General features: G+C 47.9%; 1 protein-coding gene and 1 non-coding gene across 2 annotated transcripts; one reads left to right on the top strand and one right to left on the bottom strand.

Moving 5' to 3' along the window:
- On the top strand, positions 1-72 carry TRNAA-UGC (transfer RNA alanine (anticodon UGC)). The gene has a single exon. It is a non-coding gene; the product is annotated as a tRNA-Ala (tRNA).
- Positions 73-9,477: 9,405 nt separating this feature from the next.
- On the bottom strand, positions 9,478-18,167 carry LOC135330438 (olfactory receptor 14A16-like; the record flags this gene model as incomplete). The annotated part of the gene is made up of 2 exons (XM_064524083.1): positions 9,478-9,522; positions 17,526-18,167. Coding segments are annotated over 2 exons (687 nt in total), but the record flags the coding sequence as incomplete, so codon positions are not given.
- Between the last annotated feature and the right edge of the window lie 1,086 nt (positions 18,168-19,253).

Here is a 19,253-nt window from a genome sequence, read left to right as displayed (position 1 = left end):
GGGGATGTAGCTCAGTGGAAGAGCGCCTGCTTTGCATGCAGGAGGCCCTGGGTTCAATCCCCAGCATCTCCAGGGCTGCTTTTGGCTTACATCTCCCTCCCCAAACTGGCCTGAAGGCTGGCAACTAAATGCGTTGCTCCTTCCCAGGAATGGGGGTGTTGCCCTCTGACAGGATGCCCTGTGGGGAGGGGAGCTCCCAGGGTGGGAGGTGACCATCTGAAATGACATCCCTGGGCAAGGGGAGAGGGAGTTAAAACTGACACTGAGGGGACATGGGCTTTTGTGTCACTACCATTGCAACAACCTGACTGACCAGCAACAGGCAAACAGGCAGGAGCTGGGAGGTCATTAAGTGCATCAAAATGTCCTCTCAGGAGACATCACTACCCTGTGGGACAGGAGGGGGTGGCATGTATGTGGTAGTGACAGGCCTGGATGGTACCTGAGAGGTTCTTTTAGCTGTAGCATCAGGATTGCCCTGGGCAGGCAGGAAGACAGACCCTGTGAGGGCATAAAGTGCATCAGATGCACCTGACCATGGGGCATTAAAGCTCAGCAGGAGGGGAGAGGGGAGGCAGGTGGAGGTGACCACTGGGGTGTCACTGGTGAATCACTACTGTCCCAGCAGCGCCTTACCAGCAGCAGATGAGCAGGAACTGAGGTCACTGCAGGCAGGAGGAGCTGATTCAGCAGCTGGGGAGCCTCTTGATGGGCTCCAGTGACACTTGCAGGAACTAGGGCAAAATCAGAGATGGAGCAAACCCTCCCTGGCCCTTGGTCAGGGCCTTTTTCACATTCAAATACCCCAGGAGACTGTTGGCGATACTTTCGTTAATGACAGTCTGTGTCCCCACCTCTTTTTCCCCATCTGCCTGATGAACCCCATGATGGTGCTGTGTCTTAAGCAGAAGGCGCTCCTGCTCTACGAAGTACACGCAGCTGCAAACACATTTTCTCCTCAGTGACCACTATTTCCTGCCAAATTACAGCCCTGCATCTAATCTCTAGCTTACCCATCTTTGCAGATAGAAAGCAGAGCCTCTCAAGGTGAGCCTGGGTTTAAGGCACAGAACAACTGCTGCTGCAAACCTGGCCTGGCCAAGTTACTTGGCCCTCCAAACCAGTGGGGCTGCACCTCTATCCAGGAGCACTAGGAGCACTAGGAACATCCAGGACAGCCGGGCCTGGTTGTCTCCCCAGATGCCACCCCAGCAAGGATGTGGAGGTGCTGCCAAGACCTGCTGTCCAAGGGGCTGTGGAGGGCCCCATCCGTCTTCTCATGGATGGATTGATCCTGAGGGATCGCTGCTCCCAGCACCTGCATTTGCAATTTGCACCTTGCACCTATGTTTGTGATTTACAATTTGCACCTGCATTTGCAATTTGCACCTCAAGCCACTGGTAAGGAGGAAAACCCAGCATTTCTAGCTGACAGCCTCCCCTGTTGCCCTTGTTGCTTCTTGAAGGGCTCCTCAGCTCCTCAGGGTACCCTGCAGTTCCCTGACATCTCGCGGTGCCCGCCCTGACCCCATGCCTGCTGGGACACCTCACCTCAGTCACCCTGAAGTAGGGGTGTTTGCACCAAGAGGGGGGTCAAACACTGCGACCTGGGGGCTCCATCCTCGGAGACGTTCAAATCTCGAGCAGGCCAGCCCCCAGCCTCCCCCATGTCAGGGAGACATATGCATATTTTGCTTCATACTTGGTACAAAAAAGGCTGCAAAAACTCTCTTCTGCATCAAGATTATGCAGCAGGCTGGAAGAAGGATGAACTTTTAATGTTTTCTCCCTAGCAAACACGCATCTCCAAATTCACTTGAACTTTTCACTTTCGGTCTTGCAGGGAAACTCCCAAATGGGGGTTTTGACCAAGATGGGACCAACCCCTTTTTGGTTATTCCCCTAAAAATGCATCTAGCAATGCCAAAAGAGCAACTTTCCCAAAGTTCCTTCACTTTTCTGAAGAGCTTCAAGAAAACCCAGGAACCAGCAGCTCCCATTTATCAATATTTATATACACATTTAATCTCTATCCCTTTATAAATGTGAATATATAAGGAAATATCTGAATATATATTATGCATATAGTGTCATAAGCAGACACAGTACATATAATGCTGCATTTTCATATAAATAAATGCAGTCTATATTTATTTATTTTTCTCCATTCCTCTCTCTCTCTATTTCCATATGTGCATATACTGTCTATATTGTATATAACTTTATATATTTTGATGCTTGAGGACTTCCTGAGGCAACAAGGCAGAGCAGCCAAGCAAAGCGGATCTGAGAGCATGTGGGAAAAACAGTCTCAGAAAAAAAAAGTGACCAGTCTCAGAGCAGTGTGGAAAGACGGGGGGGTTGTGGCATTAAACAAGATCGTAGCCCCCCGGAATAAAATGGTGGTAAGAACAAAATGGTGGCACCTCTAGGGGGAAAACTTCCTGTCTGGAGGTACTTCCGGGGACACTGGAGCAGGGGCAGCTGGCCAATCACAGAGCATCTTGTCATCAGGTGGTGGTGGTGGGGATGTTACACAAAATAAGGCCACGTATTACACATGTATTACATGTGTCCACAGCATCGCAATCCCATCACACATGTCCTAAACTGTGGAAATTGGGGTAAATTTATGGGATGTAGATTTGGATTTTGAGGGCCATGTAATGGCAAATAGAGAAGGTTTAGAAGTGCCCTTTCTAGTGGATACTGGAGCCACCCTTTCCCTTTTAAATTTTGAGCCTGAAGGATGCCAGTCATCAGATAAAATAGTGATGCAAGGAGTGATGGGAAAAGGGAAACGAATGTTATCTAAGCCCTTATTACTCACTATTGGGGCTAAAACAGTGTGGGGACGTTTTATAATTTCTACAGACGTGCCCATGTGCCCTTTAGGGAGAGATCTCCTGCAAGCCTTGGATACTCAGATCTGCTTACAACTGGAAGGGATAAAGCTAATAATTATGGGTTCATGTGTTCTGGCCAAGACACCAGAACCAGAGTCAACTAATCTGCAAATTCCAACAGGTTTAGAATCAGTTTCTAAAAAATTATGGAGCTCTTCAGGAATGGATGTTGGACTACTGAAATCAGCTAGTCCAGTCTTGATAAAAACAAAGGGGGGATTGCCTCCTGCAGTTAAACAATACCCTATCCCAAAGGAAGCAGAGAAGAGTATCCAAAAACAAATTGATCATTATCTGAAACTGGGTATGCTTAGAGTCTGTGAATCCCTGTACAACACTCCAATTCTGCCAGTTAAAAAGAACAGGCAAGATTCTGATGGTGATCCAGAGTATCACTTTGTACAAGACTTAAGGGCTATAAACCAACATGTAGTTGCTCCACATCCAGTAGTTCCTGACCCACCAACCATTTTACTACAAATACCTCATTGGGCAACTTATTTTACTGTGATTGACCTAACGGCAGCCTTTTTTAGTATACCGATAGCTGAAGATAGCCAAGATCTCTTTGCTTTCACTTGGAAGGGACAACAATTAACTTGGACGAGGCTGCCACAGGGATTTACTGGGTCTCCGACTATTTTTTTGCATATACTCAAAAATGACCTCTCAGATATCGAACTTCCAGGACATTCTGTATTAATACAATATGTAGATGATTTGTTATTAGCAAGTAAAGATTATGAGACATGTTTAAAAGATACTGTTTCTCTATGTAACGCTCTTGCAGAAAAAGGGCATCGGGCATCTCTGTCTAAACTCCAGCTGTGTCAAAGAGAGGTAAAATATTTGGGTTTTATCTTAAAAGAAGGACACAGGTTAGTTGATCCAGAAGGAGTAAAGACAATTCTTGATATGCCTCGTCCTGTAACAAAAAAACAACTTAGGGGATTTTTAGGAGCTGTAGGATTTTGCCAACCATGGATTCCTGGGTTAGCAGAACTTACTAAGCCTCTAGTACAGGCAGCAAAAAAGGAGGAGATAGAGCCTTTGGCCTGGGGCCCAGAAAGGGAGAAAGCTTTTACATCTGTGAAAAGAGCATTGGTTTCAGCCCCTGCTCTAGGGTTACCAGATTATAGCAAACTATTTGAATTATTTGTCCATGAATGACAGGGAGTAGCAAGTGGGGTACTCACTCAAAAACTAGGCCCTCACCGCAGACCAGTGGCCTATTATTCCATGCAACTAGATGAGGTAGCTAAAGGCACTCCAGGATGCATCAGAGCAATAGCAGCTACGGCAGCTCTTATTGAAAAAACACGACCTGTAGTTTTGGGTCACTCATTGACTGTGTATGTGCCACATGAAGTAGAACTGTTAATGAAACAATACGCGACTCAAACACTATCCCCACAGAGAGCTCACCGCTATGAACTGATAATACTGCATGCAGATAATGTGACTTTAAAGAGATGCAATATGTTAAATCCAGCAACGCTATTGCCTCTACCGGAGGATGGAGAGCCACATCATTCCTGTGAGCAGGTGATCGTCAGCTCGAGCAAGCCCCGGGAGGACCTGAAAGATGAACCCTTGGAAAACCCGGACTTAGTTCTGTTTACAGATGGATCATCCTATTATTTGGATGGAAGGCGCCACTCCGGCTATGCTGTCACTAACGTCTTTGAGGTACTTGAGGCCAATCCTTTGCCTTCATCTGTAAGTGCTCAAGGAGCAGAATTAATAGCATTGACCCAAGCAGCAAAAATAGGTAAGAGCTTGCGGGTAAACATCTATACCGACTCTAAATATGCATTTGGAGTATGTCATGCAACAGGGATGTTATGGAAAGAACGAGGATTCTTTTCGTCATCAGGAAAGAAAATAGCTAATGGAGAAGAAATACGTAATTTGCTGGAAGCAGTTCAACTGCCCAAAGAAATTGCGGTAATACACTGTCCAGCCCATACTAAAGACACTACAGAAACTGGCAGAGCAAATGCTTTAGCCAATGCTGCTGCGAAGGCTGCAGCTCGACAACCTCTGAGAGAATGTATGGGGGCAGTTCCAAGGATGGACCAGAGTGAGTGGCCAAACTTAATAGACCCCAAAACTACGTATGAAAAAGACTGCTCAGTGGAAGAGGAAAAACAATGGGAGCAGTGGGAAGCAAAACAAAGTGATGATGGAATATGGACAATTGGGGGAAAACCAATTCTACCAAAAAAATATTTAATTACTATAACTAGGTGGTTTCACGATAAAGCTCATGGGGGAGCCGAGGCAATAGCTAAGCAGGTACAGAAAGTATGGGCTGCTCCAGGAATTTATGCAGCTGCTAAAAGAATAACAAATAGCTGCCCAACCTGCCAGAAGTTTTCAAATAACAAGCCAAGCTCAGATTTAGGGGGGCGACCATGGGCCCACTTCCCTTTCCAGGAGCTACAGATAGATTATGCAGATATGCCATCTGTCTATGGATACAAACACTTGTTAGTGATAGTAGATCAGTTATCAGGCTGGATAGGAGCTTTCCCAACAAGAAAGGCCGACACAGGGGGAGTGGTAAAAGCCTTACTGAAGGAAATCATACCCAGGTATGGGGTCCCAGAAGCCATTGATTCAGATAGGGGTGCCCATTTTACAGCAAGCATAATCAATCAGTTATACAAATCATTAGGAATAAAAAGAAACCTGTGTACCCCTTATCACCCACAATCTTCAGGACAAGTGGAAAGAATGAATAGAACATTAAAAGAGAAAATAGCAAGAATATGCACACATGCTAGCCTAAAATGGCCAGAGGCATTAAACTTAGCTCTATGAGATGTTTGAAATTCCCCACGGCAACCCTTAGGACTAACACCAGCAGAAATGCTTTTGGGGAGACATTTAGCGATACCAGGGACTTATATCCTTGCTAAGACCAGCCTGTTAGACAGAGATGAACGAATGACACAGTATGTACTAGCCTTACAGGAACGGTTTAATGCTTTGCAAAATCAGGCTCAGTGGTTTCAGCCGGTGCCATCAGACATTCAGGCACATGATATACAGCCTGGAGATAAAGTGTTGATAAAGGTATTCTCGCGAAAAACAACATTAGAACCAAAATGGGAAGGACCCTATACTGTATTGTTAAGTTCTTACTATGCTGTTAAAATTCTAGGAAAAGAGAATTGGATTCACCACTCTCACGTGAAACGAGTGACAGTCCAAGAAGCAAACACAGCAGAGGCTGCAGCGGAACAATGAAGACAACCACGTAAAGCTCGATGGGATACACGACTTCCCCAGGGTAATCTGTTCGGACTCGCCTCACTAACACAAATCTCTTTCCCTTTACTGTGCCCTGCAGGATGGCAGGCAGAAGTGCCGTGCTCATGCTGCTGTTTCAAACCCTGGCAATGCTACTTTCCCTAACCTGTGGTCAAAGAACCTCAGAGTGGCCGTGGTCCCAGGCCTGTGTTAAATATACTGGAAGTATGGGATTAAATTCTGCTAAAAACTTAAATCTCTTAACTCTAGTCATGCATGGAACTGAAGTATACTCAGAAAATGACTGGAGCTGGGATAATACTAACCAACTTCCCCAACTCCTGGGAAGGACAGGAAAGGAAATAAAGATAGGATGTGGAGTGATCAGTGGGTCTACTCATGAGAAGGCAACTCAAATCTCTCTCACTAAAATCAAATCAAACGAAAAAGAAAGTAAAATTTGTGCCACTGAAAGACTGGATTGCTGGTACAATTTTACCTTAGAACAACCTGTTTTTATAGTTTGCCTGTGGACTCACCACAATGTGGGACTATCATTTAAATTTAAAATAGGCATTATTGAGCTCAGGACAACAATACCTACCCCAACTACCATTATTTTCACCAATATAGATAGCTCGGTTACCATGAAGAATAAGAAAACCTTATTCCCACAAATCTTTGAAACTGGACCGTATGTGACCAGAAATACAGGCCAACAATAAGTATTATTTAATCCATCATGGTCTCTCAAACGAGTAGAGCTATTAATGCAAATTAATATATCTACATTCAAACTGACCTGTTCACCATTCTTAGGTACGTCCTATGTGGGATGGACGGCGTGGTTACATAGGCGAACCCTCACCTCTCCAAAACGAACAAGGGGAGATGTGACTGGTATCATAGGAACAGGATTGGGAGTCCTAAACAGTATAGATGCTGAAGTCCTCGTAAATAAACTGAGCACAACAACAAGTGACTTATACAGATTAAAACATCCATTGAGGTCTTCTCTATTAGCACTGGGAACTAACCAATGGCTTTCATCCGAGATATTACCTCAATGGGAAAAAATGAATGAAAAAGATCACCAATTGATAGTGGAGGCACTTGGGGAAGCCCAAATTAATATTTCTCTGGCCCTCATTTGCATCCAAGCTCAACTGTGGATGCAATCTATGGTAGCAGCGATTATAAGGGAAGGGGAAGAGGGCACCTTACACACTGAAATTCGAAAGGTAATTTGGGATAATGCGACCAAATTTGAAAAGGAATTCCAGTCCTGGTGGTATCTGGTCAATTTTACTTATGATCCTATCAACACTAAGGCCACAGCCTTTGTTTTAACAATATACAATGCTCCAACATATACAATATATCCAATCATTGCGTTAGGATTAAATCACAGTGGAGCTATACTCTATCCATTGGAACACAGAGTATGGGCCCAACGAAATGGAAATAAATGGCAAACTGTGGACGTTAGTGCATGTATTGTACGGGAACAGCAAGGGTTTATTTGTGAAAGTAATACTATCAAAGCCCAAGACATTTATCTTGACCCTGAGCAAAATGTTTGTCATTTGGAAATACACCCTGATGAAACAGCTGAAACTATACTTGTATATATTGGGAGAGGGTGCATATGTATGAGAACCTTTTGTAGTCTTATAGTTGTAGATGGCATTGTAGTAGATATGAGTAATCATTCAAATATCTGTATTTGTAACTTTACCAAAATCATGGGATGTGATTTCAATTATTCAGCTCCTCTCGCGTCTTATCAATTGTTACAATCGAATTATACATTAATTCAAAATTTACTACCTACCCCCATTGGGATGAATCTCACCCTGGTAAGGAAACTACTACAACATGATGATTTGCATTGACTGCTAGAGCGCATCCGGAACAGTGGACAGAAAACTCTAATCACTGTTCACCATGATGCAAAAGAGATACATCATATCTTAGAAAGGGTAAAAAGGGACAGAGAACATCATGGCTGGGAAACTCTTCTAGGGTGGTCACCAACCCCAACAGCGATTTATAATCATATATTGCACCCAGTAGTGGTTGTGTTCAGTTTAACTGTGTTATGCCTATGGCTTACGATCATATTATACATAAGATTAGGGAAAGTGACAGTACGCCTCGAAAGACTTTGAGAACTCTGTTTAAAATATTAGCAGGGATGCTTCATAAAAACAAAGGGGGGAAACTGTTAAAGAATAGTGAATTGAAACTGTCTAGAAATGGCTGCTTAGCACAACTTATATAAAACTTGCTTAGCATGAGTGGCTAGATTTGCTGAAGCCTTAGGCCGTGCGTGGGAAAAGTAACGAATCTTTACTTAGCTTAATAAAAAATAGTGCCTCAGAGCTCGTTCAGGCTGGGAAAATAAGGGAGCCACACGCAGTCTGCGCACCTGTGTTACCCGCTCCGAGAGGGAAGATGCCAAAACAATGGGGAAAAATAAGACCTTGGGAGACAACCGCCAGACCCAACAAAAACAGAGGTACAACCATCATCGGAGACCGCAAAAAACAAAAAGAAGGAGAAAAACAGCTTGCCTCAGAATGACCATGAGACCCAATGAGGAGCAGGAGACCCCAGACCAAAAAATTATTATTGGTCTAACTATCACATGAGGGGTGGGAAATGGAAGTCGAAAAGACTATAATTACCCAGAATTTGTTTATGTTAGGGTCCCTCTTTGGAGGCACCCAGGTCGAGCTGTAATTACGGCACGCGCGTGATTAAAATTATCTGATTTGTTTTGATTTGACTCTGAACTTTTCTGCGGAAACCTAGGGTCGAGCCCTCTTATGGTGGCCGACAGGCCTAATTTCCATAACAGCAGCAGGCACCTGGGTGTGGATGTGCCTGTGAGGTCACCTCCATCTGTGCAGCTTAGAGGCCAGCAGCAAGTGTACAGCTTGAATGTTCATCATGCAGTCACTTATAATGCAGCAGCTGATAGGCCAGTAGCAACTACATGGCAGTGAAGGTGATTGGTGACTGTGAAGTCATTGCAGTATCAGCTCTTGATAGGCCATCAGGAGGCACGTGGCTTGGATGTTGATTGTGAAGTCACCTCTTCCATAGCACCTGACTGGATAGCAGTAGGCAAATAGCTGGGTCATGTCCATCAGAGAAGTGGAACGGCCTGCAGAAAGCACCTGGGCTTGACAGATGATTGTGAGGTAACTTCTTTCTGAGCAGCTGACAGGTCAGCCTTTGGTTCATGCCGAAGGTAATTGTTTGTGAAGTCACTTGTCCTGGAGAATGTGATAGGCAAGCAGCAGGCTCACAGCAGGAGGATGTGCTTCTGAGGTCGCTTGTGCCTGAGGACCTGATTAGACAGCAGGCACAGAGCCTGCTGATGCAGAACCTGCAGGCACAGAGCCCTCGTCCTGCTAGCAACACGCTTCGCAGTGCAGCCCAGGAAACCACTGGCTCTTTTTTGACATGAGGACGTGTTACTGCCTCATGCTTCTCCATGTTGTCTACCAGCACCCCCAGGTCCTTCTCTGCAAAGCTGCTTTCCAGCCAGTCAGCACTCAGTGTGTCCTGGTGCATAGGGCTACTCTTTCTCATGTGCATTTCTCTTTGTGGAGCTTCATGAGGTTCCTTTGTGTCCATTTCTCCAGCCTGCCAAGGTCCCTCTGAGTGGCAGTGCAAGCAGCTGTTGTATCATGGCTGTTTTTTAGGAGAAGATTGTGTCTCAGAAGCTTGTAGGCCCTTAGGAGGCACATGACCATGCAGGTGACTGCGAGGTCACTTCTGTCTCTGCAGGTGATGGGCCAGGAGCAAGCACAGGAGTTGGAAACTGTCTGTGAGGTCACTTCTGCCTGCGTGCCTGATAGGCCAGCAGCAGGCACATGGGTTGGATTGTGATTGTGAGGTCACTTCTGCCTAAGTACCTGACTGGATAGCAGCTGGCACATAGCTGGGTCATGTCCCTCTGAGAAGCAGACCTGCCAGCAGCAGGAATGTAGGGTTGGAAGATGACGATGAGAGTACTGGTTTCTGAGGGGTTGGTAGGCTCCAAAGCTCAGAGGCCAATCTGAGGCACATGGCCACAACGGTGATGCTGAGGTCACTTCTGTCTCTGCAAGTGATTGGCAAGGAGCAACAGTCTGTGAGGTGACTTGTGTCTCAGTATCTGGGGTGTGATTTTTCTACCTGTGGGGTTTGCACCTCTAAGTAGATGGAGCCATCCTCTCCAGTCCTTCTTTCCTGAAGCTCAGACATGGACGTTTTGCCATCAGGGGAGCTGAATCCCACCCATGACTGTTAAGCCCATGCCCTGTGTTCATCCAGAGGACAGCAGGGAGGGTTTTCTCCTGTTGGCTTGCTGCCATGCCACATGGGCTCTTCAGCTGGAATTTGTCTCCCCTTGTTTTGGACAACCACCATTTGGAAGTCCATCCACTCTTGCTCGTACAAACTTCTCTTACAGCTGACAGAGGGTCTCAACCCTTATCCAGGGTAATTCATCCTTGCAGCACTATGAACTCACCTGGCTCCTTCATCCTCTTGGCCTCTGGCAGCCTGATCAGCGCAGGCACAGCTTGGCTATTAGCTCACTCCCGGACTCTTCTTTGGAGGTGTACCCCCTCTGAGATGATATCCCAAGCGTGGATCTGAAGCTAATTTGGACAAAGGTCCCCTCTTAGCATTCAGGTGTGGAAAAAATGAGTTTCAATTCTTTCTAGCATCGTCCAGGGCTGTCCCAGCAGGCCTCGCACAGCTAAACTCACCCACCCATCATCAAACTGTACATTAGAGCACGCAGTGTGACTCCTTCTTGGTATCGCACTATATAAAACCCCCCATGGCTGGTAATAATACATGATGCAAAACCTTGGGCACACTGAGCTGCCACTGAGCTGAACCTTCCAGATAATGCCTGTGCTGTGCCTGAGCTACAGGGGCAGCACACTGGGCCTGGAGGAGATCTAGGCGAGGAGCTGTGCACTGCTTGGTGGCAGGTCCACTGTGTGGGGGGGGGTGGTCCTGAGCAGGGTGACTGTGAGCCGTGCCTGCCTGCCTTCTGGCCATGGGCTGGTGGGGTGGCCTCAACAGAGGTGCCCTCACAATCAGCACCCAGACAGGGCCCTTTCACTTGCATCACCTCCTCCCCTCCCCAGGACTGTCATTGCTGCTGGGTGGGCTCTCTGAGGTGCTGGGTGACATTACAAAGCCTGCTGGCCAGCACGTCTCCTGAGGGCCAATCAGGCAGCTACAGTGGAAGTGACCTCACAATCAACACTGCAGCCATGTCCCTTTTGCCTGCCTCTCCCCATCCTCTGCAGATGCAGATGAAAGGCCGGAGGGGCAGAGGAAGACATAGGAAATACATCTATTTGAATATAGTAGTTCTTCAGAACAAAGTTTCTCCATGCAGAGTGCTGGTAGGAAATGTATCGGGAATGAATAACTGTAAGTATATATATATGTATATAATAAATATGTACAATAAAAAAAGAAATAGAAAATCCATTCCAATTGATAAAAAAAAATTGAAATTGTGGAGATGGGGATATTTTTCAGCTCTTGCATAGAGTTATTTTTTGGATAGGTTTTACCTTATGACTAGAAGTTGGTGTTCAGGCCTTTATTCATCTGCCCACATATAGAGGCTATTGCTGCCTGAGATGCCCTGTGGTGGCTGTGTTCCCATGTGGAGCTGGGAAATGTGACCCAGGACCTAGAGGAACCTTTCTGGAGTATTAAATGGTCACCAGGAGAAGTCTCTCAAGACCTCTCAGTGAGACAACTTATTTCTCTTCCTTGTTTAGAATGGGAAGTCCAGACACTTGTGTTAGACATAGACATGTGCACTAAAATGGCCTGGCATTGGGGGAGATCAGCCTCATCCCTGTTGTCACCTCAAATGGAGTAGCACTTCGTTTACCACGCAGGGAAAGAAAAGGGAATGTGGCTAGACGATTAGGGACTCCTTTCAGACATCACTCTAACACAGCTCTGTTGAGGTTTGTGCAGATTTGGCCATCCAAAGATACAGCATTTCACTGAAGCTGGTCACCCTGCTTGCCTCTATCAGTCGAGAGAGCCCAGCACCTCAGAGTGTAACTCGCTCCATGCAAAGAGTGAGGAGTGGCATGGACAGCCCTGGGCAGGAGGTGGTTTTGGTGCAGTGGACTCCGTGTGAGACACAGAAATATCTGCTTTAATGGTGCAGGCCTGATTATAACAAAAATGTCTAGAAAAAGTCAATAAAAAATGAAATGAGGAAGAAATTAAGAAAATGACCCAAAGCGAAGGAATGTTTGGTTACAGTTTCCAGGTTTTAATCTTCTTTGTGTTCTTATGGTCCTTCTTTGCTTTGTGGTTTTTTTTTTTTTTTTTTTTTTTTTTTTTTTAATACAGTGGTCTTCTATGGGGATTTTGTGTTTTTTCTTTGGTTTTTTTGTTTTCAGAAGGAAAGTGGTTTTCAGAACTGGGGTGGGTTGCAGTCACAGGGTCATGGATGTCTGCTGCCACTGCAGGTGCCCTGATCCCCTCTGCCCAGCCTCCCTCTGCAGCTCCGAGGGGCTCTGGTCTCCCGCAGGTCCCCTGTGAGAGGTGCCAGGTCCAGGCAGGTACCTCAGATGCACCGGGGCCTTTCCAAGTTGACTAATCCTAATGCCAATGTTTTCCCATGATGAAAGAGTGGAAATTCTGAGGAAGGGTATTAATCTCTGGATATAGATCTGTCCCTCTCAATTTGCGTTACCACTGCTCTGTCTGTTATGCTGTGGCTGACATCTCAGGAATCTTTCACATATTCCCCCATGTCCCGATTAAACTGATCATTTCTAAAGTCCCCTTTGCATCAGACTATCTGGACATATGCACTTTCCATAGTTCTCCAGCCTTCCTCCTTCCCTTTCTCTTTATCTGTTCAGATGCCTCTCAGCTCTCTAGCTCTGCTCCGAGCTTCAGGGAGTCTAAAGCTTGCCTCATCTTTCAGGAGTCTAATTGTCTCTTTAGCCAACTCCTTAGCTGTGTTTCTATCTAGCTCTATTTCTCCTGCCTAAAATAGTTCAAGGAATGTTATGTCTTGTGGAAAGTGGAGCTCATTGGAGACAGCTTGGACTTAACATACAGTAGAGGAGTGCATTTTATTTTTTTTAATTGAACTATATATTTTTTTTTCTTGCAGTTAAGAGAAATCCTGCTGTGTCTGCAGCTAGTTCTCTAAGGCAAGCAGGTGGGAATTGGGACATATGAGCTGCAACATTCAGCTACAGACTGGAGCAGAAAAAGGTTAGATGTTAACAAGAGTGATGCAAGTCCTCAGTGGCTGAAGAGAGAAATGGCAGGGTTGGGGAGGTGAAGCAGAAGGTTGTCCATACATGTCTCCTATCAAAACTACTGCTTTTCCTACATGTCCCCAGACCTCATTAGCAGACACTCTGGATCAATATCAATTGGAGCATGTGGAGATCACTGATTCTGCAATGTGAAGAATAAAGAAAGCTTGAAAAGCAGACATCTTTCTCTTTTAGGTGCTCACTGAAACCTTGCTCTTGTAAACGTGCTCCTGAAATATCTCCAATTATCCACACAAGAACTGAAGAACTGAAGAAAATTATGGATGATTCTGGAAAATTATGGAAAGAGACATGGCTCCTTAGGGGCTATATGCATTTTAATGATCCCTCTGGTGCATTTGGGTCTGAGGCAGTTCACATGTTGAGAGGAAGCTGAACAAACCTCTCAAGAAGTTAAAGTCAGATGAAAATCCCCAAGTTTCTTGGAGCATTAATGGGTCCCACTGAGGGCCATTACCAAAGAAGGCTCCCGGGGGCTAATTAGAGCAGAAAATTGGAGGCACTGATGGTAGCAGGCAAAGGAATTGTGTAGGTGGCCCTGATGCCAAGTCAACCTTGATGTGTTTTATCAAGCAGAACAGCCAGGCACTGACACCCAGCCCCAGGGAAGGGTGATCCTTTCCCTCAGCTGTTGCTCAGGGCTCTTTCTGGAGGGCAGCGTGAGGGTTGAGGTGTGCAATGCCAAGTGCAGGACAATGATACAGCATCTCCTGGGCTCCCTGGGAACGAGGAAGCGGCAAGGTCACCATGTTTTAAGGAGATGGTGTCTTCTCAGAGGCCTTGGTGGCAGAGGCACCAGCCACAGAGAAAAGGAAAAAGACCTCAGTTCTGTTGGGTGCTTTTAGCCCTGGCCGTGCCCTGAGCTGTCTCCACCACAGGCTGTCCTACACTCTCCCATGCCTTTGCCTGTTTCCCTGCAGACAGGAGATACCCAACCTGCTTCCCCACCTTACTTTCACCCCAGAATGTCTCCACCTCTACTGCTGTCTCTCTGTCCTCACTTGCTTTTCCTTGAAACACATAGCCAGCGGCTGATGACAGGCTCCCTCTGGGTGACCTGTGGCACCACAGCACTACCCTTCAAGTGACATTTGCTTTTCCTGATGTCACAGCTGAACCCCACAAGCTGCATTTGTGGCTGTTTCCCCTTCTCATGCTGTTTCCCACTACCAAGAAAAGCTCCACCATCTCTGAAACCACCCTTCAAGCAGTCACAGGCTCCTACTCTACTGCCCTCAGGCTCGCCTTCACCAGGCTAAAGCAGCCCAGGTCCTTCAGCCTCTCCATAAAGGCCTTGTCCTTTAGACCCCAACCGTATCTTAGCAGACCTCCTCTGGACCCTCTCCAGTTCCTCCCCATTGCTCCAGCACAGGGCAGCCCACACTGGGACATAGTATTCTAGATGTGGCTGCACCAGTGCTGAGACGAGGGGGATAATAATTCACCTTGTCTGGGTGGCCACTCACTTCTTAATGCAGCCCTGTACGCAGCTGACCTGATTTATGGTGAGCATGCACCACTGGCTCATATGGCATCCCTTGCAATGTCCAGGTTCTTCTCCTCAGGGTCACTCCTCTACCGGTCAAGTCCCAGCCTGCCCTGATGCACAAGCTGTTCTGCCCCCTGATACAGCACCTGCCATTTCTCCTTGTACAATGCCATGAAGTTTCTGTCGGCCAAATCCCCAAGTCTTTCAAGACCCTTCAGCTTTGTACCACTGTTCTCCACCCTTTGAGCCAGGTGGCCTGCAGCTCATTTCCCACACCCTCCATCGCTTACTTCTCCATCCCACATCTCCCCAGTTTGGCTACAAAGAAGTTATGAAAGACCATGTCCAAGGCCTCCCTACATTCAAGGAGTGCATGCATTGCCCTCCCCTTGTCCACACAGCCAGTCATTCTGTCACAGAAGGCAGTCAGATTGGTCGGGCACAGTTTGTCTTAGATGACTTCGTGCTGGCTGTTCCCAGTCCCTTCATGTGGCTGGAACTAGCTCCAGGAAGACTTGCTTCCCAGAGGCAACGCTGACCAGCCCATCACTCCCCAGATCCTCTTTCCTGAAGATGGATGGATGGATGGATGGATTACATCCTTGAAGATGGATGTAAAGTTTGGCAGGCAGGAGGGGAGGGTCAGGGGCTGGGCAGCAGCTGTGGGGCTGCATCACTGGTCCCTGCAGTGTCGGAAGAGGGACAAAGGACGAGGCAGCACGGGGGTGGTGGCAGGTTGGCAGGGGCAGGTCGGCAGGGGCAGGGGCTGGTGGGGGCTGCAGTGAGAGGTCATGGCTGGTGTTTCAGCAGCAGTGGCTGTCACATTCACTTCACAGGCAAAAATACACTGAGCCCAGGCAGAAAGAGACCATTTCCCTGGTGCCCATGCCACCCTCCCAGCAGGATGGGGACGTACAAGGAGCGTACTCTGCCTGTTGTGGTGCACAGGGCAGCTCCCCAAGGAGCACAGCTTTGCCTGAGGGACCTCGTGGTCCTCCAGCACAGCTGGAACAAGAACAAGAGCTGGTGGGCCAGGCCTGGGAGAGCTCCTCTGGGAGTTTCTCTTTTGCAGTGGAGTGGTGAGGAGCATCGTGGCTCCCATCTGCACCCCATCCCTGCACCTGTGCAGCCCCACTGCCCTCACCATGCCCCAGTGACCCCCCTGTGCAGGCACCGTACAGGGCAGGGTGCATTCAAGGCCAGGGAAACATCCCCCTGGCACAGTCCCTGCGACAGCCTTCGGTGTCCCGTCCCCCACAGCCCTCCTGCTTTGGCAGCCTCCACAGTTTCTGCACCTTGCCCAGCCCTGGCCATGTCCCACACAGAGGTTAGCACACAGCTGTCCCCAGGGCCTGCTGGGGTCTGGGCCAGAGGAGAGGCTGCCTAGGCCTGGCTCTTCCCCTCGATAGCAGCACTGAGCCCAGCAGGAACAAGCTGGCTGCACAGCAAGACTCACCCATAAACCTGGGGTGTGCAGCCAGGGCTGCAAATGGCCTCCACTCTTCTGTGTCCGGCATGTCTTGCTTCCCCTCCACGAGACCTGACTCTGCCCCACAAACCCACCAGTGTGTGTCCTCACCCCAGGGAGTGCATCAGTGCTGGCCTGCCTGGCCATTCCTGGAGCCTCCCCTATGCTCCCCACAGGGCCCCGAGCTGGTGGTGCTGCTCTGCAGAGTGAGTGGGCTGTGGTGCCCCAGGGCCAATGGGGTGACTCTGCACTGGCCATGGTGGTCGAGGTGAGCAGCAGACCCGGATGATCAGGCATCATTGCACCTGACAACCCCCTACCAAGGGGTCTGTGGGTGTGGATGATGCTCTGAGCAATCACAGGACATTTCAAATGGCTCAGGCTGTGTCCAGATGTGTCCCGAGATCCAGCCCAGGGTTTTTCAATGAAGGTGACATGAACCCCTCTCCAGGCTCCCTTCCCTCTGCCTGCAGGGTCCCCACTGTGGACATCTGTCACCAGCCCTATCATAGGGCAGACAGTCCCAGGCAGATACTCTTTGAGGATTCAGCATCTCCAGGAGCACTGGGCACCCACAAGTGGGAGCTGAATGCAGCCCTCATTCCCTAACATATCACCCCATGAGCTCATCGCCTTGAGCCCATGGGAACCCTCCAGAAAGCAACAGTCCTTTTCATGGTGAAAGCCCTTGAGTGAATTCTTGTCTCCAGCTTTGGAAGAAGAAACCAGCTTTCAAGCACAGCACTGAGTAAACAGCCTTTTATTAGAACCAGGCCAGCCCTGACACAGTGATAGACACATTTACAGAAGGCCTCTGGCTTAGGCAGACAGGGTTTGTGCCTCTGGAGAAGTGGGATGAATTCAAATAATTCTGTACAAGCATGATTATCACAGGGAGAATGGTCAAAGCACAAGAGTTGTCTGAGATAAATTCAAGTCACTTACAAAGAGGGATGCGCAGCTTACAGCTGCTGATCTGGTACCAGTTGAATCAGTTTCTTCAGTGCCTCCTTGAGCTCCTTGTTCCTCATGCTGTAGATGAGGGGGTTCACTGCTGGAGGCACCACCACGTACAGAACAGCCACCATCAGATCCACAGCTGGGGAGGAGATGGAGGGGGGCTTCAGGTAGACAAACATGTCAGTGCTGACAAACAGAGAGACCACGGCCAGGTGAGGGAGGCACATGGAAAAGGCTTTGTGCTGGCCCTGCTCAGAAGGGATCCTCAGCACGACTGTGAAGATCTGCACATAGGACACCACAATGAAAACAAAACACCCGAAGACTAAACAAACACTAGCCACAAGAAGGCCAGCTTCCCTGAGGTAGGCATCTGAACAGGAGAGCTTGAGGATCTGGGGAACTTCACAGAAGAACTGCTCCAGGGCATTGCCTTGGCAGAGTGGTATTGAAAATGTGTTAGCAGTGTGCAGGGCAGAATAGAGAAAACCACTGACCCAGACAGCTGCTGCCATTCTGACACAAGCTCTGCTGTCCATGAGGGTCCCATAGTGCAGGGGTCTGCAGATGGCAATGTAGCGGTCATAGGCCATGACAGTAAGAAGGAAATATTCTGCTGAAAGTAAGAAGAGAAACCAAAAGACTTGGGCAGCACATCCCAAGTAGGAAATGGCCCTGGTGTTCCAGAGGGAATTGGCCATGGATTTGGGGACAGTGACAGAGATGGTGCCAAGGTCGAGGATGGAGAGGTTGAGGAGGAAGAAGTACATGGGCGTGTGGAGGTGGTGGTCACAGGCTATGGCTATGATGATGAGGCCATTGCTCAGGAGGGCAGCCAGGTAGATGCCCAGGAAGAGCGAGAAGTGCAAGAGCTGCAGCTCCTGTGTGTCCGCAAACCTCAGGAGAAGGAACTCATTGAGGAAGCTGCTGTTGGACATTTGCTTCCTCTGGGCTTTGGAGGACTGTCCAGGGAGGAGAAGATATTGACAAGTTAGGACTGACTTGGAACAAAACCCACAGCATTTCTCACAGCAACTTCCCACATGTCCTTTCTCCTTGCCAGCAGGACCTTCCATTGCCTCCTCTACTTCTGCTCTAGTCTGTGCTTTCAGAGTCTACCATAGGGAACAGGGTCCGCTGTCCATGGGCTCCAGAGGAGACAGCCCTGCTTGTTACACAGACACTCAGAATCAAAACCGGATGGTCAGTCATTGTGCAGTGACAAAGTATCCTTGCAGTGCTATCAGCTGGATTAGGTGAGACTCCTGAACCCCTGTTTGGCTCAGTTCTAATCCAGTTGGCTGGGGACCCACATGACCACCCAGCACATGCATAATTCATTGCTATTGATATACCTCAGCCACATAGTATGTGACAATAACTGCAGGAACACTTTGTATTTGACTCTTTACAAATGTCATAGCTATGCACACTCTGATCACTGTTGCAGCAAGGACACTTTGGGATCCTCCACCCAGGATGTTTATCAACACATTTTGGGATACAAATTGGACTAGACACAGCAGGATTTGCCACTGAGGAATTTCTAGAACCTTCAACAATTCCCACCTGCAGGGCTGCCATAACTCTTGGTCAAATACTTAATTACCTAGGTCCAGTCAATCACCTAGTTTCATGGCAGTCCATTGTCTCATGACAGCCTATTCTCTCATCTTTGCAGATGACTGGCCAGGAAATTCTCGGGCCAGGCAAGGAGCTAATGGCCAAAGTGCTCGGGGTGTGCACACAAGCATAGCCCTGATACCCAGCCAAACCACAAGTATGACTCCAGAACAAAACAGATTTTTGCATATCTGAAACTC

The sequence above is a fragment of the Dromaius novaehollandiae genome, chromosome 21 (assembly GCF_036370855.1).
Source record: "Dromaius novaehollandiae isolate bDroNov1 chromosome 21, bDroNov1.hap1, whole genome shotgun sequence".
Taxonomy (NCBI): Eukaryota; Metazoa; Chordata; class Aves; order Casuariiformes; family Dromaiidae; genus Dromaius; species Dromaius novaehollandiae.
The sequence above is the reverse complement of the archived record's forward strand: the minus strand, read 5'-3'. Positions and strand labels throughout refer to the sequence as shown.